General features: G+C 40.8%; 1 protein-coding gene across 4 annotated transcripts in view; it reads left to right on the forward strand.

The window, feature by feature from the left end:
- LOC109526841 (voltage-dependent calcium channel subunit alpha-2/delta-1) overlaps positions 1 to 22,966 on the forward strand; it is a 76,856-nt gene that overhangs the window by 47,699 nt on the left and 6,191 nt on the right. For 2 of the 4 annotated variants that reach the window (XM_019888402.1, XM_019888401.1), the window contains exons 12-38: positions 461 to 565; positions 777 to 855; positions 935 to 984; positions 1,061 to 1,150; positions 1,633 to 1,707; positions 1,795 to 1,875; positions 2,422 to 2,496; positions 5,149 to 5,220; positions 5,330 to 5,401; positions 5,493 to 5,554; positions 6,850 to 6,926; positions 8,268 to 8,279; positions 10,100 to 10,108; positions 10,851 to 10,911; positions 11,029 to 11,120; positions 13,172 to 13,253; positions 14,820 to 14,882; positions 15,686 to 15,789; positions 16,282 to 16,377; positions 17,015 to 17,082; positions 17,176 to 17,214; positions 17,292 to 17,363; positions 19,141 to 19,293; positions 19,381 to 19,433; positions 20,173 to 20,228; positions 20,514 to 20,643; positions 22,027 to 22,139. In XM_019888402.1, the coding sequence (XP_019743961.1) occupies positions 461 to 565; positions 777 to 855; positions 935 to 984; positions 1,061 to 1,150; positions 1,633 to 1,707; positions 1,795 to 1,875; positions 2,422 to 2,496; positions 5,149 to 5,220; positions 5,330 to 5,401; positions 5,493 to 5,554; positions 6,850 to 6,926; positions 8,268 to 8,279; positions 10,100 to 10,108; positions 10,851 to 10,911; positions 11,029 to 11,120; positions 13,172 to 13,253; positions 14,820 to 14,882; positions 15,686 to 15,789; positions 16,282 to 16,377; positions 17,015 to 17,082; positions 17,176 to 17,214; positions 17,292 to 17,363; positions 19,141 to 19,293; positions 19,381 to 19,433; positions 20,173 to 20,228; positions 20,514 to 20,643; positions 22,027 to 22,139 (2,041 nt within the window). The remainder of the gene's footprint in view (positions 1 to 460; positions 566 to 776; positions 856 to 934; positions 985 to 1,060; positions 1,151 to 1,632; positions 1,708 to 1,794; positions 1,876 to 2,421; positions 2,497 to 5,148; positions 5,221 to 5,329; positions 5,402 to 5,492; positions 5,555 to 6,849; positions 6,927 to 8,267; positions 8,280 to 10,099; positions 10,109 to 10,850; positions 10,912 to 11,028; positions 11,121 to 13,171; positions 13,254 to 14,819; positions 14,883 to 15,685; positions 15,790 to 16,281; positions 16,378 to 17,014; positions 17,083 to 17,175; positions 17,215 to 17,291; positions 17,364 to 19,140; positions 19,294 to 19,380; positions 19,434 to 20,172; positions 20,229 to 20,513; positions 20,644 to 22,026; positions 22,140 to 22,966) is intronic. The other 2 variants (XM_019888405.1, XM_019888404.1) reach the window with 1 other exon arrangement.

Genomic DNA, 22,966 nt, shown 5'->3' on the forward strand with positions numbered 1-22,966 from the left:
TGCATGAAACACTTTCTTTTCCTTTTTAATGTATTTCATAACATTAGCCTCATCAATGACATTTGCACATTCATTTTTATTCATTTTTTGATGTAATGTGAGGATAAGCGCTTCAATTCATGGATAGATAATGCTACGTTAGTTATTGAGGCATTGGGAATTTCTCCATTACGAGACTAATAAAGGTTTTCTTATCTTATCTTATGAAGGGGAAGTAGAGGCTGACAGCTGTAATATTGTCCTGATGTTTGCTGCCATCTGCTGGATCCATCTTCTCCCTCTACTAGAACAGTATCTTTTTGTGAAGCCACCTCATTTGGTTTCAGCATTGCAATTAACTGACATACCATTCCAAATTGCATCGACTGTGTTGTATGAAATGACAAAAAAAAAAACCAAAAAAACAGAAAAGAAAAAAGAACAAAATCTAAGTAGCTTCATCTTTCTTGTGTGTGAACAGACAAATATAAGCAGAGCAAATTGTAATAAGATCATCATGCTGTTTACCGATGGAGGAGAAGAGCGAGCACGGGCCATACTGGAGAAATACAACGCTGACAAAAAAGTTGGTAACATACATAAGAGCATGTAATTGCTTGTCATATTCAGGTGTTTATTGTTTGACTCTAGGGGTCACTTTACTATTTAAAGTAAGTCGAGCCTGAGGCACGTTCTGCTTAATACAGGATGTGATCTTGCATCTTTTAGACTTTGTAAAAAGAGGAAACAGCCATGCTAAGGAAGCTTGAGTCATAACGGACATCATGATGTTGTAGGTGAGGATCTTCACCTTCTCCGTGGGACAGCACAACTACGATAAGGGACCCATTCAGTGGATGGCCTGTTCCAACAAAGGTGCAGCATCATCCACATCCACATTGTCCGCAATATGGCATCATATTATTCATCTCCTCGTTTTCTTGATCCACTCCAGGGTATTTCTACGAGATCCCCTCCATTGGAGCCATAAGAATCAACACACAGGTCATTTTACTGAATGCTTGATATATTATCACCATCCACTTCCAGACATGACTCTGTGTTTTTCTGTCGGATTTAGGAGTACCTGGATGTCCTGGGCAGACCCATGGTTCTTGCGGACAAGCAGGCCAAACAAGTGCAGTGGACCAACGTGTACCTCGATGCACTGGTGTGACATTATTACTGTGCTCTAAATTCTGAATGTACATGATCAGATTTACCAATGTGTGCTCAACCAAGGACAGTGATAGCAATGGTGGGAATCTTGAAACTGAGGTAACATTGGTCAATGGAGGGTATGAAAGAGTACCGAGAATTTTCATATCCAGTAAGTATGGTGGATATGTAGACAGTCCATCACATTTGCACCTGTTGGTGGAGGAATCATGAGTAAATCTCGAAATATCCGCCGAGTACTGATTTACAATCCATAATTTTCAGTATTGAGCCACTCCTTACCCCACACCCTCCACTGCGGGTCCAACCCCAAGTACGATTTTAGTTAGCACAGTGGCCGCGGGCAGAGCTAGGGTGTTTAATTTTCCACGTGATGGGTGAGCAGGTACTCCCGAGAATATTTGTAAACAAGCCATTAAAAAGTCAATTTATAGTAGGCTAATATAATCCGTGTCGTGTTTGTGCCTTACTCAGGAACTCGGTCTGGTCATTACCGGGACCCTTCCCGTCTTCAATAAGACCAAAACCAAAGACGACAGGAATGGGGAGGTGCAGTGAAGTTGACATATGTTTACCGATTTACAGGTGCCAACAGTAGAGGCCAGTTGATGTATTTTCCTTACTTCTATTTCTCAGCATCAGAATCAGCTCATTCTCGGCGTGATGGGCATCGACGTGTCGTTGAATGACATCAAGAAGCTCACGCCACGTTTCACAGTGAGTCAAACTCCATTTTCGTACAGTTTTACTGCTTCCATACCAGTCTTCGTGTTCGTAAACTGTGACGTGAGCTTACCTGTTTTCGAAGGGCGTTTTGCTGTCCTATTTTTGCAAACAGCATTGACAAGATAATCCGTGAATTGAAATGTAATGATTTTTGGAGCTGCTCCCTTTTTTGTTGACGTTTATGTAGCCACTTCACACCAGTAAGTGTGCAACAACACTGACTGCGTATCCAGGTTGGCGTGAATGAAAGAAAAATGTCCTTTCTATCTTTCCTTCCTTTCTTTCTTAAAACCGCAAACAGTGTTCAAATGTAGATTCGCAACTGTAAACAAGATGACGTCAAGTCATGTCGGTGAAGTCAAAGTCAGGTCCAATCTCTTGAATACCAAGTCAAAACGTTTCTCACATTTTTGGAAAGCAAGTCACAAGTCCTACAAATGGCAACTCAAGTTGGATGACAGTCAAGTCATATGATTCGAGTCACCCATCTCCGAGATTTATTTAATTCAATGCCCTTTGCTACGTTCCTTTCATCAGATTGGCCCAAATGGATACTACTTTGCCATTGATCCCAACGGCTATGTCTTGCTGCACCCTAATCTCCAACCAAAGGTAGGTGTCACAAGATTACACTACTGTATGCTGTTAAGGTTACCTTCAAATGGATTTTTGACTTTTGTCTAAAACTAACCATTCCCTTATGTCAGGGGTGCCCAACCTTTTTTGGCCCATGGTGTACTTTTCATAAAGTTCGTAAGGTTAGCTATAGCTGTAAATTGGACATATGACGATAGATATCAATCTACCAATTTCATGTTCTTGGTTAAAAAAACAAAACTATGTTTTACAGTTATGGTAAAGTTAATCCAAGCAAGAAGCCTCGCAACTTTTTAGACAGACACTTAGAAAACTGGTTATTCCGTTCATTAAGATATAGAATAGGTTTCATTGGCTCTTAGCAAAGAAATAACATTACATGTTAAGTACCAGTACCTGACTTCCTATGAACTTCATTTTCTTATGACACTTGTGATTTTGTCAATCCCACCAACTGTCAAGTATGACTGGAAACTAGTTTACCAAACACGTCATCATTATTTTCCCAGAAAAGGATCCATAACAGGAATTTAAGGCTCTATGATAAGTATGCTGTAACTTTTCATGAGGTGAGATCTTCCAGAAAAGTAGATATTCGGTTTAGTAGCCATAGATGAGTACAGTATGGAGATATTTGACCACAGTTTCCTTCTTAGCATACCCTAGTTTGCGTCAGCATTGTGCTTCATAGTTTACTCCCAATGTGACATACTAGGATGGTGTTATTAAGCAAATAGGGTCAAGTTAAGTCCCTCCAATGTGTAAAATAAATCCTGTTTCGAACGTACCTGTGAGTTATTGGAATACTTTCAATATCATTCCCTCTTCTCTTTCTTTGAATTCCTTTCATCGACCCTTTTACGGTAGTTCTTTTCATATCCTTTCCTGTCTTCTTTCACAATGTTTGATGTCTTATTCCGTCTCATGCATCATTGCTCACCCTTGATCATTTATTCTTTTTTTTCCCCTTCTCTCATTTTCATGCTGAAATGCGTCGTCTTTCACTGCACTCCCCCACGCACCCCCTTTCACTTATTGCCAAATGTAAGGAACTCATGCAATTTCAATGTGTCATTGAATATTTTATACACTTCTTAACTGTGCATTTAATGTGATGTAAGTGAACAGTGTCTTATTCGTTTTAGGACAGTAATGTCCCTTCATCTCATTGGCACTATCTCATCCAGCACATGTTCAGGCACTACAATAGCACCATCATTGTGCTCACATTTCATTTTATACCATCATACAAGCACATAGATGTGTTTTATTTTAAACAAAGCGCATTAGTGGGTGGCCAAAAAAACACTACGCGCTGTATTTCATTTCAGGTGTTGTTCAGATGTTAGGCCATCAAAATTTGACATTTTAGGCTTAGGACGGTGGTTTTTTCTTTTTTTTTTTTGGAGTACAGTATATCATTCCCTTGCTTGATGGCTTGCCAATTCACATTGGAGCAGGATTGCTAAATTGTCACCTCTCAAGAAGTTTTTCTGTCCCTATGACAGTTCATACCCAATTGTAGAAGCATTATGGCAGTCACACTGCTCCAACGCATAGAACAATATCCCATATCCATCACAAGATACTCCAAAAACAAAAATGATCTGTTCTTGACTAACCGCACAGCTGAATGCCAGCTACTACCACCACTGATGAAAGCTTCAAGAGTAGGAATCCGCGCAATGGCAGGGAATGTCAGTCCGGAAGGCTGGACTGGAACTCAACATCAGCAAGCTTGATTCATCAGATAATTCACCGATTGAAAAACCTTTAACCGTACTGATTTCAGTTTGTTCAACAGCGTCAAGTGGAAAATGATGACATCGAAAAACCTGTATCGCTGCTTAGTTGGGGACAGAAAAACATTATGCCTTGTGGCAATTTTGCAACTCTGCTCTGATGTAAATGACATGCTGATGGCCTTATTCCAGTACAAATGAAGCCTATTATATGAGTATTGTTACGCAAATATGACTGAAATGATTATATACTGACCCAGACTCAAGACAGCAGAGCCTGATATTATTTCTGCGGCATTATTAAACCTGAATTTACACTGCAGGTCAAAGTGCCCAATTTAAGATTGACATGATACTCTTTTCAGATATTCTATGTCCACGAACATTTCAGGTGACACATATCCAGTATGGCTATCCGATTTCCACATTTACATTATACTCACACTGACAGATATCCAATATGTTATCGGATTTTCATGAAAAAATCTGGAAGAGGTGGGCGGTACGGTGGGTGACTGCCTACCGCCTACTGACAGCTAGCATATGCTTCAGCACACCCGCAAGCGAGGAATAGATTTGGAAGAGGTCCGATTCCGATCTGAAGCGCGATGATTCCATAACCCCCCCACCCCAAATTATTTGCTGCTATGACAAATAGACATAATAGAGCTTTGAAAGATTGTTTCATTGTCCAAATAATTCTGGACCTACAATAACTACAGCCAAATGGATTGTAAACATTGCCTCAGTCATTAATAATTATCAAAAAAACAACTAATACAACAAAATAATAGGACCCAAAAACTTTAAAATAAGTCCCTGAGTAGTATTATTCAGTTGCACAATGAAAATGCCACTGCCCAAATATAGCCCAACCCCCTTCAGGGTCTCTCTTTTTTTTTTTTTTTTTAATTCTTTCTTGTAGAATCCTAAATTCCAGGAGCCGGTTACTCTCGACTTCCTGGATGCAGAGCTGGAGAATGACATTAAAGTAGAGGTACTGTCGGCAGCACCCATGGTTTTGCATTAAAAATTCAACCGTGCAGCGATATGAGTCTTAATGTAGTCGTAAACGAACTGAAATGGTGCAAATCTTCACCATGCAGATCAGGAGAATGATGATCGATGGCGAGATCGGGGCGCGGACTATTCAGACCCTGGTGAAAACTCAGGATGAGGTCAGAAACTGTTTTTTTTTTTTCAATTACAAAAAAGAGTTTTCAATCATTTGCGGCTAAATTAGCATTTTATATTCATATCATCTTGCAGAGATACATTGATAGAGGAGTAAGAACATACACTTGGGCACCAGTCAATGGAACCGATTACAGGTGAGTTATCTGAGCGCTCTAGAAGAGCTTATGTGGTGTCAAGTGTGCTACATTTAAACATATCCACTCATAACTCATCACTGAGTGGTCACTTAATCATGAAGGGTATGATTTAAGCCACAAGGGCTGACCTTGGTTTCTCATGTCAGGCTGACTTTACTCAGAATAACTACAGTCGAGTTGTTCACGAATGCCCAGTTCACAAACCATTTGTTTCATGAACAACATTTTCTAATCCAAATTGTCTTGGTTCAGGCATCACACTTCATTTTCTATATACAAAAATTATTACTGTTTAAAAAAAAATTGAATTCTGTGATTATGAAGTATGCCCCGCCCCTCCCACCCCCCAGCATTTTTAAGTGCCTAAAAATGCCACAAGAGGACAGCAGAGAAATCCTTTTGCCGAGCTAAAAACTCACCTATCTTCAAATAGTTTCTTTGGCCCCAAGATTCCTTCAGAAGTCGCCATTTCTTGCCGAGGTGAGCTTTTCAGCGAAAACCCCACAAATAAGCAAACTTGTGTGGGGTCACTGTAAAAGTTAAACATGAGAATAGTTTGTTATCACGTTGCGGGGTTTGGTCTGGCGGAAATCTACCATTTGAATTCTTGTTATAGACACATCGTAAGTTGGCTACGAACGCTTGGAGATTGAAGGAGAAGGTTAGATGTAAAAGTTGCCTCTCATTATGTCATTCTTGCGTCTCACTTGCCAGGCAAGACTGGTTGACTTACGATGAATCCAACTCTCGCACGAATGTTAAGAACAATTTAAATGGGAAATTGCTTCAGTTTGTAAACAGCTTCTTGAAGCCAATGACATTTGTGAACCAAGCTTCCACTGTTTGCTTCAAATGTCCATTTGGATGGATCGATAATGCTGTTAAAAATTTGCATCTCATAGCTTATATTTAGGATGTATCAAGATCAATATGCAACATGTTATTTCTAGAAATCTCTGCCAGTGTTTACATTTTCGCAATGTCCCATCGCTGGGGAGCTATTTTTAGAACAGGCCCACGGGCTACTCAGTTGGGCCTCAAGGGCTACTTCAAGGGCTGCCTGGGGCACCATGTTGGTGACCCCTACTGTAGGTAGACTGACAGCGAAACATCAGCTCGATAAAAATCCAAGCAGACAGACACCTCGATTGAACCGACAAACCGCATTGTCATCAAAAGCATCAATGAAATCAACAATAACCTCATCGTCATGGTCATCACCGACCACATCAACACCCACGTGTTTCTTCCTAATCAAATGAAACAAGTTGTCACGTGCCTTTCTCACGCAGCCTGGCTCTGGTTCTGCCGAAATACAGCGAGCACTTCATTCAAGCCAAACTCGGCGATGACATCAAGCAAGCAATGTGTGAGTGCAACACCATCCGTGATCTTGTAAACTGCACTTTCATTTCCTTGTATTGGCCCTTCACGAGAAACTCCCTCACAAATTTTCATCGGGTCACCACTGTTGTTTCCCAGCTGGAACCGCAGGCCGCTCCCTGTGTGCCGCATTCCCGATGTGCTTTTTCGTTTGTAGTGTAACCTGCTGGTCAGCGGCCACGCACTCCCATGCACAGTCAAACACATGAACCCCTTGTCAGCGACCCAGCCCGAGCGCTGAGGTTCTTTTGATCCTCCCTAAACTTTTTTGCCTTCCTCCTTTTCTTTTGTTCTGATCTGCTTTTAGATTTTTGGCTTTTCTTGCTTTTGTCTCCCCACGCTCAACTATTCCATCTAGCATAAGCAGTTTGGACAAAAAGTATGAAGCAACAAAGGGATGGAATGCAAACATGACATGATTATTTACAGCACTGGTTCTCAAATTGGTAAACTGTACGTTGCGGCCTGCAAAAAAAGTTTTAATAAATCTGGTGGCATTTGGGAAGCTGAAGTGAGGTGAGGAGCTGAATTTAGAGTAAAAGTAGTCCTTATTCAGTCCTTATTCCCTGCAAAAAGCAGGGGTTTACTTTACACACATATCTTTAGCCTCGTAGCATAGTTGCTAGGGGTGTGCATCTCTCCCAGAAAAGATGAATTGATACGTACAGAATCTCGGTAGTTTGGGTGCGATACGGTTCAAGGACAATACATTTTCAAGTTGAACGAATTGATTTGATTCGGTGGGATTACCACTCAATTTGATTTGGTACGGCTCAGCTCGGGAGATTCTGATGCAGTTTCTTGCTGAGAGTAGACCATCATGTATCAATATGAATTAACTTTTTAGAACTTTAAATGTGGTATTTCCTACAAGTAGATTTATCAAAGACGAAGAAATGCATCAGTAGCTTTTTCTCATGTTTATCAACATGCAATAACATGTGAAAGCTCCCCGAAGTCCAAACTACTGAAGTTCATTAAATTAAAAGAAACAACAAATCACCAGCAATAGCAAACCGATTCATACAGATTTATAACTTTTTTGATGGTTTATTTACCAATTAAAGCTACATTCAGAGTGATTCATTTGTTCATGTACCAATTCAAATTGGTTTTCGTTACCCCCCAAATATTTGCCTATATCATATTTGCACGTGTTTATAGACACACACACACACACACACACACACACACACACACACACACACACACACACACACACACACACATACAAAATCCACATTGTTTGAGTGAATTCTTTCTGCATGATTTTCAACTAAATTCTTTGCTACTTCTCTGGTGTGTCTTCTCTGCTGGACATTTACAGCATCGTCTTGGGGCAAGTACTCCCTTTTCTATCCGTATTTATTGATTTATTTTTTGTAATGTTATGTTCCTTCCGCTTCTTGCATGCTTTTTGTCCTTTGCGCATTTTTGTGATAATCACATTTAGCGCTCTGTTGACGATTACGTAGATATTTAGGATGCCTCGCAGGGTATTATTAGCGGCTAAAAAACAGCAAGTTCAGCGTGAAAAAACATCTGTCTCTAGTGCATTTTCATCACTTTGATGTGTCTCTACAAAGCCGTTTGGCTAATGGTGCAGATATCCCAGTAGATGAGATTTTGACTGAGCGCTTTGGCCTTTGTGTCACTTGCTGTCGTAAAGAGCCTGTCGACGTTTGCGGGGCCGTTAAAAGAGCTGAAAATCCACTTAGGCATTGATTCGAGTACAGTATGCAGACATCTTATCGGAGACATATTGTGCACTTTTTTCTGTTTCACACAAAGAGCAGTCACGCAAATATTGCAAACATTTTATTCATATTTCCAATGTTTTGTACATAAAGAGCAAACATTCAGCGAAAGGTGACATCTTCAGTTGTCTTTATTTTTATTGAGTAGGCATAGCCCTCACATGGAAAAGCTTAAATTCACTGGATGTATTTATTATTATTCTTATGTTTTAAATTTTGACGAATCACCAAGGTGCTGCGTGCAAAGAGCTCAAGCTGGGATATGACGTCGGCTAGCTCAGGGCACTGAAATGTCGCACCCCACCTTGGCCCTATTGATTGTCTTGACGAGAAGCTTTTGCGCATGTCAAACATTTAATGATTTGTTTGTTTGTTTGTTTGTTTATTGAACATATATAAAACATACAATAACAGATGACAAAATGCAAACAAAAATTATGAAAGGAAAATAAAAGTAAGTAATACAAACATCATCACAGTTATATGTTCAAAGGAGTAGGAAGAAGTATACAACTTATCTAGTCCTACCCCTTGTTGTGCAATAATGTATATTGATCATTTCCAATACCAAAGAAAAGGAAGAAATCTACATTTCATCAAATACTTGAGATGAGAATCGATTGGGAAAGCTTTGTGCCCCACTGGAAATATGTCACCAAATCAGACAACAGAGATGCATGACCTACTTTACTCATGATTAACTGTCTACTTTTTACCCTTCTTATCCAAGAATAGATAAAGAGATTTTTCAAAATACTTTCATTTTATTATCAATATTTTTATTTGATTATTGTCTTCAAGAAAAGGGGCCACAGTCAGTGGTAGGGAGGCGCCCTCTCTTGACCAGCAAACTTCTTTTTTTTTAACATTCAAGCTATTCAAAAATCTATTTTCCATAAATCTTTAAGTTTCACAACAGAGCCAGACCACCACTAACATCTCTCGACTGATTCATAAGAAAAACTTGCCCCCCCAAGTCGTACTGCATAAACATGCGTTCCTATACCGGGGGCTGCTATATATGATGCTGCCAATAAATCTGCCTGTCATCTCTTTTACGCGAAGGATATCGTTTCATCCCACAGCAATTTTCCATGACAATGTTCAAAGTGGGCCGTTCGGTGATGAATTTTGCAGACAGCGCCACCACGCCAGCTGAATACACGCTATAAAGTTGAAGAGAACTTTCTTGAATGACGCCGAATGATGCCTGTCTTGTCATTTACGAGATTTGGAATGCTCGTCCACAGCTTGGAGAGATTTTTTGGGAGGGGGGGGGGTGTTTACAACCTGTTTCGATGCATGCTCTGACATTTTAGTTCATCAGACAACATTTTCCAACTACTTTCTTACTTTCTCACTTTCTTTCTCCTCTCCTCCTTCCTCTTGATGGGGGTCACAGGGCAAATAGGCAAGTATTTCATTCCTTATGAGCCGCCACTCTTCGCTTTGCTCTCTTTATCCAGCACCTCATATCTGTCTAATATGTCTTGTGTCCGTGTGTGTGTGTGTGTGTGTGTGTGTGTGTGTGTGTGTGTGTGTGTGTGTGTGTGTGTGTGTGTGTGTGAACATGTTATTGTCAGTATCTGGGAACATACTGTGAATCTTAAAAGCACATCAAAATTTCAGTGGGAACTAAAGTGATGAAAAATATGATCTATGTATTTAGGGTGTGTGTGACTGTATGTGTGTATTGTCATTCCTTTAAAATAAAAAAATCAACCAGATAGCAACCCTTAAGTTGTGACAATACACATTTTTGCAGGAACAAAACTGCTGTTCTGACACAGAGTAGCATAAATTGAGGCGTGTGTGTGTGTGTGTGTGTGTGTGTGTGTGTGTGTGTGTGTGTGTGTGTGTTGTTGCATTTATATTTGTCTGCATTTGTGGGTGTCAGTGTTACTGCATCTGTGTTTGTCTTGAATGCATGTTATTATTTCTATCAGGGAACATGAATATGACAGCATGTAAAACGTTTTAGGGGACCAAAATGCCAGTCACATGATATATATTAAGATGATTGTGTCACTACTGTATTTCAGCACATGAATGTGACAAAAATGCAGATGATGTAAGTTAAGATTTGTGTGTGTGTGTGTGTGTGTGTGTGTGTGTGTGTGTGTGTGTGTGTGTGTGTGTGTGTTTTTCCAAAGTGATGGAAACCCTCCAGCTGGAGAATTTTGACAACTTTGGTCACACCTTCATCGCTCCACGGTGAGTGGGCCAAGCCCCGCACCGCCCCCTGCCCACTTTCCCCAACTGAACGTAGCGTTGCGCATGCCGGAACAAAAGTGGTGCCGAGAGTGAAACTGACGGTTGCTGTTTCTTCAGGGAGTACTGCAAAGAGCTGACGTTGTCGCTCAACAACACCCAGTTTCTCCTCGATTTCAACCAGTACATTGATAGGAACACTCCAGATGCATGTGAGTCATGCATCTCTCTCAGTGTTTTGGTTTTCTTTTTAAATACTTGCACTGATGGTGTTTCGGCCTTCATCAATGTACACTGTGTGCAGTTGTTTAAACGTGAGACCTGTGTGTGTGTGTGTGTGCATGCGCCACAGTCTATTTCCTCATTCGCAATCTTCATCCCTGTGCTCAGCGTCTGAAGGGCAGCTCATTTGATGAGTCAGGTCTGAGCAGGGTGACATCAGGCCTAATCGACTGAGCTTCCTAGAAGCTCCGTGTTGTCATTCTACGCGGTGACTCATCTGGTTTGATTGGTCGTCATCTAATGGATCTCACTGGCCGGTATAGCTTACAGCCATTATCCCCCCTTGCTAATGGAGGCAGCTATCCCTGATCCATTTGGAGCCAAGGTCACACTTGGCCTTTGAAAAGTTTGGTGTCCAAACCAGGGGTGTCCAAAGTCTGACCGAGGGCCATTCACGTTTGGAAGCATTTTAGTGGCCCACTGCATAGTCTTTATATTCTTCATACATCATAAGGAAATTTAAATTTAATTTAATCCATGACCACACTCATTAATCGTCACTACTCAGAACCACCCCCCCGCCCTCCCCACAAAAAAGATTTTTGTAGTGTGTGTGTGTGTGTGTGTGTGTGTGTGTGTGGGTGTGTGTGTGTGTGTGTGTGTGTGTGTGTGTGTGTGTGTGTGTGTGTGCGCGCGCGCGCGCACGCATGTGTGCAACTGGGCCATCGGGGGCAGCAAAATAGAGTCACGAACACACAAATGAAAACTACTCACAGTGACTCAGAAAATTGCAGTAATATTAGTTCGGGTTTTTTTTCCACTGAGAATAAAGCATACTGTACATGCGTGGGATTTTTGTGATACCGTCTGTCGACATGTGTATTCTAATAGCCCTTTTTTAAAGCGTTATAACATCACCACATAGATTTTATTCGACAGCCCCTGTTATGTGTTAGCATCAACCCGGAGGACTTTAAGGCAAAGTTATGTGGTTAGTTCGATCTGCCAAGTGTCGGTTTGTTGTGAAGGGACTGAAGTTCATTTCTACCATATGCATACAGCACTCATAGGTTGCAGTCAAGTGCAAGCAAAAATTGGCCGAATGACTCAATGGCTCAAAAAATTATACAAAAAAAGTAGAGATCACACTAACACAGTGGTTCTTAACCTGGGTACAATCGAACCCTAGGGGTTCGATGAATCGGGCTCAGGGGTTCGACGGAGCCTTTGCCATGGAGGTTAAGACATACAGTACCCGACTCAATATGTCAATCAGTTATGACACGCCCGCTTGGTCATCACTGGCTGCAGATGATCACAGTGCTGAGGGAAATTTAGTTTGCTCAGTCGTCAATGTGTGACTGTCGTGATAGTATGTCGTACAATTCAAAAAAAAAAAAAAAGATACTTATCTCTTGAAATGTTATTTACTTTTTTTTTTAATCTTGAGTTTGTAAAAAAAAATATATATTTATTTTTCAGTAATGAAGGGTTCGGTGTATATGCATATTAACTGGTTGGGTTCGGTACCTCTAAAAAGGTTAAAAACCACTGCACTAACGCGAGAGAAGCTAAATAGAAAACAAACATTGCGATTTTGCACGCTACCTCGCTTGTTCTAGCGTCCACATGTGTGCATATGAAAAACCACAACTTTCAAAATAAAAGCACCACTGACTTTTACATTTACTTTGACTTTATCATCAATCTGAGGGATGATCTGAGGCTGTAGGCAAGCGGGATGTGGCCCCTGCGCCTGACCTAGCCAAGGCCTGTCCAACAGTATTGAATTGTTTTTAGCATGTTTTTTAAAACACAACGTGAAGTATGCTCCCACCCTTTTTCCTTTCATTTTTCTCGATGTGGCCCTCAGTGGAACATAATTGGACATCCCTGGTATAAACTATTAAAGAGTAAGAAATGTTACAGTCATTTAGCTTTCGGTGACATCGTTGTTGTCTTCCATTCATTTTGCTTGCAAGCCAAGCTACAGAAGCCGTAACATGCATGATATGTAGACGGCATCTGTCTCTAATCACAGGCAACGTATCCCTTGTGAGTCGACTCATCTTGGATGCGGGCCTGACAGCCGAGCTGGTTGACTTGTGGAGAGAGCAGAAAGTGTGAGTAAGACTCATCCAGATTTGTAGCCATGCTCCTTCGTTTTGTCGGGTTGTATGCATACAGTTTTTGGAATAAAATGCTCGGCCCGGGAGTCAGTATGTGTGTTGTGCATCCGGCTAGATTGCAAAGCAAACAATGCTTACTGCTGCCAGACAACACAAGTAACACTGCCAGGAATCATTTCAAAAGATGTGTAAAAATGTTCCATATTCCATATAATGTAACCAGTTAATTTGGAGTGTGTGCACAAATTTAAATATGATATCGGGTTCCATTTGAGACTGCTTTCCATGAAGTTGAGATTCCTTATGCCTGCGCATGTGGACCATCGTTCAAGCATGGCAGGCGTGCTGCCTCAGAAAATTCGCAAATGATCAATCCACTCCAGAAAGGTTTTGAACAGTGGTTCCTCGGTTTGTGTAATCTTTAACTATTTACATATTTAATTCAAAGAATACAGTGGACAATGGAAATAGGCAATAACTTTCAAATTTAATTCACATTTTAGTGTAGTTAGTCAATTCCCCATCTGCCATATTGTCCGCTATTATAGAATATTTTGACTGATCTTTCAGGACTCAAAGAATGTTGTGCAAAATCGTGAAATGCGCCATGAACTATGCTAGCTCGCCGAATGGCTCGAGTTGAGACTTGGTGGCTTATTTACAGCACATGATGATCCTGATCATCGTTTTTAACGATTGTGACACACTTTACCATCTACAGTGATACATTCTCTGCTTCAGAGATGGGCGTGAAAATCCACTTTTATCAGTCCATCGTTTTTGTTTTTTTACGTTTCCCGTCATTCATCAGTCATCAGCAAAACAGGCATCCGTCAGTGATGGGTTGACAGGTCCGTCAGTCTGATGCAATGCCCACCTCTGCTCTGTTTCTACCATGCAGGTACATATTATGTTTGAGTGCAAATTGCATAAATGTCTTCGACTTCCAACATGTTGGCATTTTTCCTCCTAATAATCAACGTATCAACCGGAGATTCACCCTCTCATCTTTACCTTCAGTTCAAAAGCTATGGTGACCTGTTTTTCATTATAGTGGTTTACCAACCTGAATTTCAAAGACAAGCTGTGCGAGGCCGTCTTCCACGCCTAACCATTAAAAAAAACGTACCATATATATGTCTGTGGCAGCAAAATGTTGGATTGCAAGGCTATAAACATCTCCAATAAGTTCATATATATGTATTGGAGGCGTGAACAAAAAATACACAGTTGTTTTCTAAATTGGCAATTCAATTATTTTCTTAGCCTTATCATTGGAAAGGCTCTACATATTCAGAAAAAATGAGTCTAGGAAAACACGGTCAAAAACTTTGGGAGGCAAGGGAGATGAGTTGATTCCAGTTTCCGTTGGGTTCTGGATTCTTTTTTGACATTTATACCGCATTTTGGTAGCAGGTTCCAATGGTCCTCTCTACATGGATAAGTGACTCTGGTTGTGAAATTCAAGAGTGTCTCTTTTCCCCAGCTGGCAATTCACAGATGCACTATTTGTCAGTGTGATCCACTTCGACGCTTGACCGTTTTTTTCCATCCTCTCAGGAATGGGACAGTGGCCAGGTTTGTAGCCACAGATGGAGGAATCACAAGAGTCTTCCCGAGAAGGTAACCCTGCTCGTCTTCTACGTTGTTTCTCTCTGGCGCAGCCAAACTAGCCTGAGAGCTTTGGCCAACTGTCTGGGCACGCAAATATGTGCTGTGAAAATTGAAATGGGCTGTGATATTTTTAGTCGGAGCTCTTTTTTTGCTGCTCCAGTGGCTTTTCAACATGAACGATGAGGGCAGTACAAGGACTTCCACGCATACATGCGACAGCCGCATGCATTTTATTTTCATTTGCTACGCATGGGAGGTCTCATTTTTCCACAAGCGAACTTTTCTTGTAATCGCTAATTTCTGTATTTATTTGTCATCTAAATTGTGACAAAATCAATACCATGATGCATTATGTCACCTTATTTTACACATCCATCTAGCATCCATCGACCAGAATATTTTCATCAACCCTTTCGGAGACAGTGGTGACGACAGTGGACAGGTTATCATTATTGGTGTGAAAGGGTTAAATATGCTCACAAGAAGTATCTCTGCTATTTTGATTTCTATATTGTAATAGTATTGTTAACTGCAAGTATCCATTGTAATCTTTAACAGTTTTTGACATTATAGCAAGAAAAAAGAGAGAGAGAGAGAGAGACGGACATTCTTTCATCATTTGGTCCTTTGTGTCACTGCTGGGCCTAATTTCATTTACAATATAAAATCCAAAACAAAAAAAAATCAAATATGACAATCCTAGGAGAAGAAGTAATCTTTAAATTCGATTAATTTTACTCACACCATAACAAGTTGGTTAACTACAGATTAATTGATTTGAATATTTTGACTTTTTTTTTTTTTTTTTTTAGCGCCGGAGAAGATTGGTTGGAGAACCCAGAGACGTATGAATCCAGCTTCTACAAGAGAGCCTTGGACAACGACATCTACATTTTCACAGCTCCGTCTTTTAACAGTAAGAACCTCATGTGTACGCACTTGTGGTGCTGGAGCTTTTGTTTTCAGTGTAGTCTGGCGTGGAGTCGCAGTGCCTTTGTAAGTCAGCCAGAATTGTTCTGGTGAAGATCGCACTCGTACACCAATGACATCATGCCTTTTATCCTCGGTCTCTTCCTGGCTTACAGTTTGTCTGTCAGCACTCATCCTCGGCCTCACTCTTGGACTGTGAGCTCCCTCTCTTGCTTATCTCCACTAATCTCTCCGGCAGACGTCAGGGGAGGCAAACAATGAGTGTAATGCAGTCGGGGTAACACTCAACTGGATTAACACATGGGGGTTCGCGAGCCCCATCGGGCTCAATGTGAATTACAAGATCTGGAAGCGTTCCCCGCCATGGATAACAATTATTCCCATTTTAAGTGTGGTTCTGAAACGTTCGCTTCTGCATGCTGTTCAGCCAAATGTGCAGTGATTACAATCAATGTTCCCTCATGTGCCCTTCTCTCAGTTGCAGCAGAAGGCCGAGAGAGCGTGTCCGAATCTGGTATCCTCGTCAGCAAAGCCGTAGATCTCACCATCAATGAAGTCACGCTTAAGCCGGCGGGTCAGTTGTGCTTAATCCCACATCGATTGCTGCTGCTTGTAAAAAAGATTGGAAGTTAAACCCGGGAGTGCAAACTTTCAGGGAGCTCCGTGCTCAAAAATAATATTCATCGCACAGAGCCTTGCAATTAAAGTACATTATTAAAACATCTATGTTTTAAGTTTCAATTACCTTTGATGTAGTAATAGTGGCTTTTTTTTCAACCATTTTCACGTTCCCAAACCCCAACTCAGTCAATGTTTATTTAAAAATGAAACCATTTATTTTACATATTCCAAAATATAATGAGGATTTATTTCTAAATCGTATGTAACAAAAGTGAGTTGAGATCATAAACTTACAACAAAAAGAATCATAACACGACTAGACTCATGTGTAATCCTGAACCAACCAAAACCGAAATAAACCAGGGAATAAAATCCAAGCAAACCAATGAGACAGTGACACGAGTGGTAACTGATTGGTTGACACAAGGAACAGGGCTGATTAGAAAGGGTGGAAATTACATTGTATGAAAAAAAAAGGACCACGACACAACATGAAACCAAATTGCGTCATTTGAAAATGGAAGAAAAAAAAGGTTGCAACTTTTCATCGGTTAACGAAGGCCGTATTTTTGCTGCTCGTCTGTTTTTAGTGGTGGGAGTGAAACTGAATGTCACTTTTTGGATGAACAGTTTCATGAACGCCACACTCAAAGAGAATGTAAGTGATGTTTATATACTCCCTTGTGTTTATTATTATTCATTTTCACACATTTAGGCGTTAGCACTGAATGAACTTTTTTCTTTATTTTAGTGCAAAGATGAGATCTGTGGCTGTATGAGGAATGACAAGGTAAAACGATGCATGTTTAAAAAAAAAAAAAACATCACACTTGTGGCTTGGCTCTGAAGTGTTTTGCCCCTTTGCAGCATGTAGACTGTGTCATCCTGGATGATGGAGGCTTTCTGCTCATGTCCAATCAGGATGATTACATTAGCTTGGTGAGTGTCAATATTTAAAGACGCTTGGCAATGTCTTTTAATGGCATGTACAGCACTGGTTTAAAAAATCTTTTTTTTTTTTACTAAAAATGATACATTGGAGTTGTTTTGGTCAGAGCTACTGTCTTTAGGGCTGGGCAATTACAATTGAATTTGAATTGTGATTTCGATTTTGGCTTGTCTCGATCTTGAAAACATTATTATCAAATATAAACTATGAAAGGCACACTTTTTTTCAAGGATTCAATGAATTTTTTGTTGTGCCAAAACACATTTCCACATGATATGGCACGAAATACCATACCCGAGGTCCCAAGTTAGCCCAGTAAATCCTAAGACCTGTTAAAACAGACCAACCAATTATTTCCACATTAGTTAGTCTTGCACATCAATTCAGGTATGCTGAAATTATTCCCTTGTAAAATCAAACTGAAAAAGTGTCTTTGCGGGTGATCTTGAGGTAGTCTGTTGTATGAAAGAATATCACAGGATGAAACATTGAGCCATGTCGCTCGGAAAGGTGAAATTGGTAACTTTGTAAGTCAGCTTTTGCATCTCGCGGGACTGCATCAATCTCAGCGCAAGGTCAGGCAAAGGACTTACGGCTAAGTTACAAAGATGGCTTACTTGCCTCCTCTGAGCTCCTTTCAAAGCTCCTCGAGGAGGTAGGTTCATCCGTGCCCCTGCTAAAGTACAACATCAGACGCAGGAGGATGATCAAAGTTCAGGTTCTTTCAGTCAGGGATGTTTTATTGTAGTGAGTCTCTTGTGAATATGAGCCTCTCACATAGCCATACAGACTGCAGACTGCTGTGGGTCCCTGTGGTCCAATGTTCATATATGTACTGGTCTGAGGAATGCTCCTTGTCAGTCAAGAATGGACATACAGTACTGCATGTTTTTAAAGGAGACACATAAGGGTTTTTTTTTTTTTTTTCACAATGTCATTCAGTCCTCGAGTGTCTTCGTAAAATGGTTTCGTCAAAATAGTTTTCCGGTATTTTTCATGCAGTTGGTGTGATCTGTTATTATTTTATCAGTTGGGCCTCAGGGTTGATTTTTCTGGCTTTTCATTTTTGTAGTGTGGTTGAAAAGAAAAATCAGCTCTTGACAATGCATGAGTCTTCCTTTGTAAGATGCTAATTCTTTTGGAGCGGCTCCACCAATTCAGACAGACATTCTACAGTTGTGAATTGTCTGGCACCTGACTACAGCCCATCTGCTTTAAATTTTGCAGATCGGGCCTTTATTGGTCGGATCCTTTATTTTCTTGAATTGAAGAAACAAACAAATGCCAGTGGCTTTGAAATATCAGTGTTGTATTTTGTATGCATGAAGGCTACTTGTAAAAAAAAAAAAGGAATGGAACATTCATTTTTTTAAAAATCTCTGGCCACTTACATCTGTCCTTTTTATCAAGACAGAAAATGGGAGTAGTGTAGTCTAGTAACTTTTTACAGCACCCTTCCGAAAGAAAGAAAAACGATTCCTCTGTGGCTATGGCAGGAATATAATACTGTTGCATAACATCTGACATTGCAGAACTGAGCAGAAGGGGGAAAGGACATGGCAATGGCCCACTCCATTACATGCACCAAAGATGTGTTGACAGCTGGCTGCTTAAAGGGATTGTCTGCGTTTGACTGAACTCTCCATGCAAAGTGGCGTAGAAAGCAGATGCCAGCTTCTAAGGAACTGATTCACTGCCATGCAAAGCCCCACTTCAGCAGCTTCTTCAAAACCTTTCCCAAACTGAGTGTCCCTTTTGTTTGTCCAGATGGGTCAGTTCTTTGGCGAGGTGGATCCCGTTCTGATGATCAACCTGGTCAACACGTCTTTGTACTCCTTCAACAAGACCTACGACTACCAGTCTGTTTGTGACCCGGAGAAAGACAGCAAGGCTGCGGCGGGGCCTTGCTCTGTCTACGTGGTCGGTTGCTCATTGGATTTGCTTTGACACAAATGTGGGCGTTCCTTCGATGGTTTTAACCTCCATATCTGACTCTTTTTTTTGTAGCCAACCATCGCAGACTTGCTCAATATTGGCTGGTGGGCTTCCACTGCTGCCTGGTGAGTTCATATCTGTTTTACGGTCATGATTTTTGATGGTCGCGGCTAACACATTCATGTTTCCAAGCTTGTGGGGTCAATGTGCAATCGAAGAATGTTGAGTGCAGTTGCAGTCAGTTTCTATCCTTTAATCTACTCGTATAAGTACTGTATGTACGGTATAGGACTAATTTGGAGGACTTGCAGGGGAATAAATTGAATAAAGGTATGTTTTTAAATGGACAAAGTGTGTTCCTTTGCTGTAAAAGGTGCATGTCCTCAGTTTCAGATAGTGACATACCCGAACTCGTACATACTTTGAAAGTAATAAATGCGGGAGTCTATCATTAACCTATGCTACAAAAAGTAAAGTCAGAATTACAGTAAAGTTTTGTTTGAAAAACACTTATACTCCCTAAAAATAACATTGGAATGTTATGTGACCTTAAGTATAACTAGTTGATTGTGCATTGTTGTAACTTTCAAACGTATGTCGGCACTATCGTAGCCTTTCCTAATGTTTGGTTTGGGAGCATAATGGGTCCTAGTTTTTATCATGTCCCCACTTGATGTACTTTAATGCCCCTTGAGTAATTGATAGTTTCTTTTTCTGTTATGGCTTAAAATATGTAATTGTATAGTGAGTTGCCCGTTGTCGGTGGAAGACAAATTAAGATTGCAAGTAAATCCTGCCTTAAAGATACAAATGTATGTTTTCTGGGTCTGTCAAACTAAAATATCAACAACAATCTTTGTATAGGTCGATACTCCAGCAGCTCTTCTATGGCCTCGTGTTCCCCAATCTTCTGGAGGCAGGTGAGCAACACACCCTTTTCCAATTGTTGCCACTGTTTACTTCTCTTGAAATGCCCTTTTCCCAAAACCTGGCTTTACTTGCCACTCACACTTAATCATTGGCAAGTGTTTGGATGAACTATTCCAAACATTTTCTTCAATCTTGTTGACTAGATACCGAAAGGGTGATTAAAACCACTGCTGGTCAGTCCTGAGTCAAGCTGTTTTTGTCATAGCCGCGGTACTGTGCAGTGGAAAAGCAGCATATGTTTACTACAAACAGTTCCTTGTGCAAACCTCATTCAGCGGAGTCATCGGATGAGGACATTCCTGACGCCATGTTTAAAGAAAGCTGCATCACGGAGCAGACGCAATACTTCTTTGACAACAATGAAAGATCCTACTCAGGGGTCCTGGACTGTGGAAACTGTTCAAGGTATGTCTGTTAATCTCCGTTGAGTATGCTCCGTGTATATTAATTTTTCATGCGCCCCCACAAACTATCAACTTTCTCCTTTAAGTGTGAATGTGGTGTAAATGACGCTATAAAGTTTTCCCCCCCTTCCTCAGATCATTTTCCTGCACATCCTTCTGTTTAATGATCCGTGGGGGTAGGTTAGGAATAGCGTTGCCTTCCTGAAGGGCCTCTCCCGGTTTTTACTTCAGGCGGCTTCTCTTACGAGTTCCAATCAGGCACATTTGACCTTGATCCGTCATTGACAGGAACTGCAGGGGGAAGCACAAATGTTCTTTTATCTGTTTTCCTTCCCCCCAATCTCTGGCTTTTCTTCAAATTCGTTATTATTCATGGGCTGCTGCGCATTTACTTTGCTTTAACCTTCTTGTGTGTCAATTTGGGGGTTAAATATGGCTGTAATTACTCGACGTTATGCATCCCGCGTGTCTGGTTCCCAATGTCAGCGGCTGCACACACACACACACACACACACACACACACACACACACACACACACACACACACACACACACACACACACACACACACACATGAAGCCTCATGGCAGACATAAAAAAGCCAATAAGAGAAGAGCTTAGAGAGGCCACTTAAACACCTGCACGGGTCCAAGCAGTATGTATCAAATGGGACTTCTTATATTACATAGCAGCTCATAAAGTAAATCACTGTAACGTTAGCAGAACTACCCAAAATACATCTTCGGACAATGTGGATAAAAGCTTACCCGCCCTAAATTAATCCTGTTTCAATGATGACAAGATGTGATTTATAGAGGGATTCTTAGATGAATGGACACATATGTTGTTGTATAGATGAATGCTTGGGGAGGGAGTGGGGGATAGCATAGATGAATTGATAATTCGGTAAATGTGATCGAAGGGTGGCAGATTGTTCAAGTATATTGGTGGCTAGATAGGTGGATGCATTGAAGGGTGGTAGCTGGATGGATAGATGGTAGGTTGATATACTGAAGAGAGATGGACAGGTAAGCAAAAGATGGATGGATACTTTTGTTAATGGAAATATATTACTTTTTGTAAATGTATGTTTTTTTTATGGAACAATATGACTTTCAGAAACAAAAAAAAAAATCACAAATACAGTACATTGCTTCTTTTGCAACTAAGCACCTTCAGAAGTCCGTTGCCAGTTAGGTCTATGGATGGATGTGTGAATGTAGACGTGAGGGTGGTAGACAGACGAACAATTACATGGAGTGGAAATTCAACCAAATTTAAAGACAAACATGCGACTCAAACCGAACGCAAGAATCCATAGTTCCCAATGTTTTGTGTGATTGCCAAATAAATTCACGCTGCATCATCTCTGCATGCCCAACAGGATGTATCGAGCGGAGAAGCTTCCAAACACCAACCTGGTGTTCCTGATCACCGACGCCAAGGCCACGTGTTTGTCATGTGATCCCAGGCCGCTGCGACAAGCCGAACAACCCTGTATCCTTTCACTCAAGTCGTAAATAGTCAACATGGGAGTGACATGTCTTTTTTTTTTTTTTTTTTTACTCCCGAGTCCTCCCATCCATCAGCACTTGCGACAAGAGAGCTTTAAAGTCGGCGTCCAAGGACACACGCCGAAGCACTTTTCAGCAGGTCCCCTTCTGAGCGTCTATGGGTGAGCAGTAAACCAGATGCGGTGCGTATAAAAGGGCACTCTCACGTTACTACCAGGTTGACGTTTCTTTGTTTCTGGCCTGCGCGCCGCCATCAAGTTGAATGAAGGTTAAGAGCAGAGGTGCACTTGTGTGTTGAAATGTAGACAGGATATCTGTTTGACAGATGTAGCTTCAATGCTGCTTCTTGCTGCTCAAACAGTAAAGGTGTCATCACAGCGTTTGTCACGGGGTCACTACAGGGCACATTTGTTGCCACTAAGGTAGTGGTGTCGGTGCAGTTTAACACGGATGGACAAATTGTTCGGTTTAGAGCTATTTGTTGGCCTTTAGTCTCAAATGGACTTTGAGTTTTGATTGTTTTGGACTGTGTTATTTGGTGTTTAGTCAGATTTATTGTTTCCTGATGTGATTTGGGGTCTTGCGAGTCTGCGGTTTGTTTCCTGACATTTGTTTCGCATGCCCAATGTCAAATTTGTGTCTCTTTAATTTTGCTTTATGCCTTCTGTGTCGATCAGTTCCTTTCTCAGATGTTTTTTTTTTTTTTTTTTGTCTGAGAAGGAAATAATTTTTTTTGGTTTTTTTTTTTTTTTTTTTTTTTTTGAGATTATCTATTCCATACGCAACCTTTTCCTGAGAAGGGCATAACAA

This window comes from Hippocampus comes, unplaced genomic scaffold (assembly GCF_001891065.2).
Source record: "Hippocampus comes isolate QL1 unplaced genomic scaffold, H_comes_QL1_v1.1 scaffold112, whole genome shotgun sequence".
In the NCBI taxonomy this organism is placed as follows: domain Eukaryota; kingdom Metazoa; phylum Chordata; class Actinopteri; order Syngnathiformes; family Syngnathidae; genus Hippocampus; species Hippocampus comes.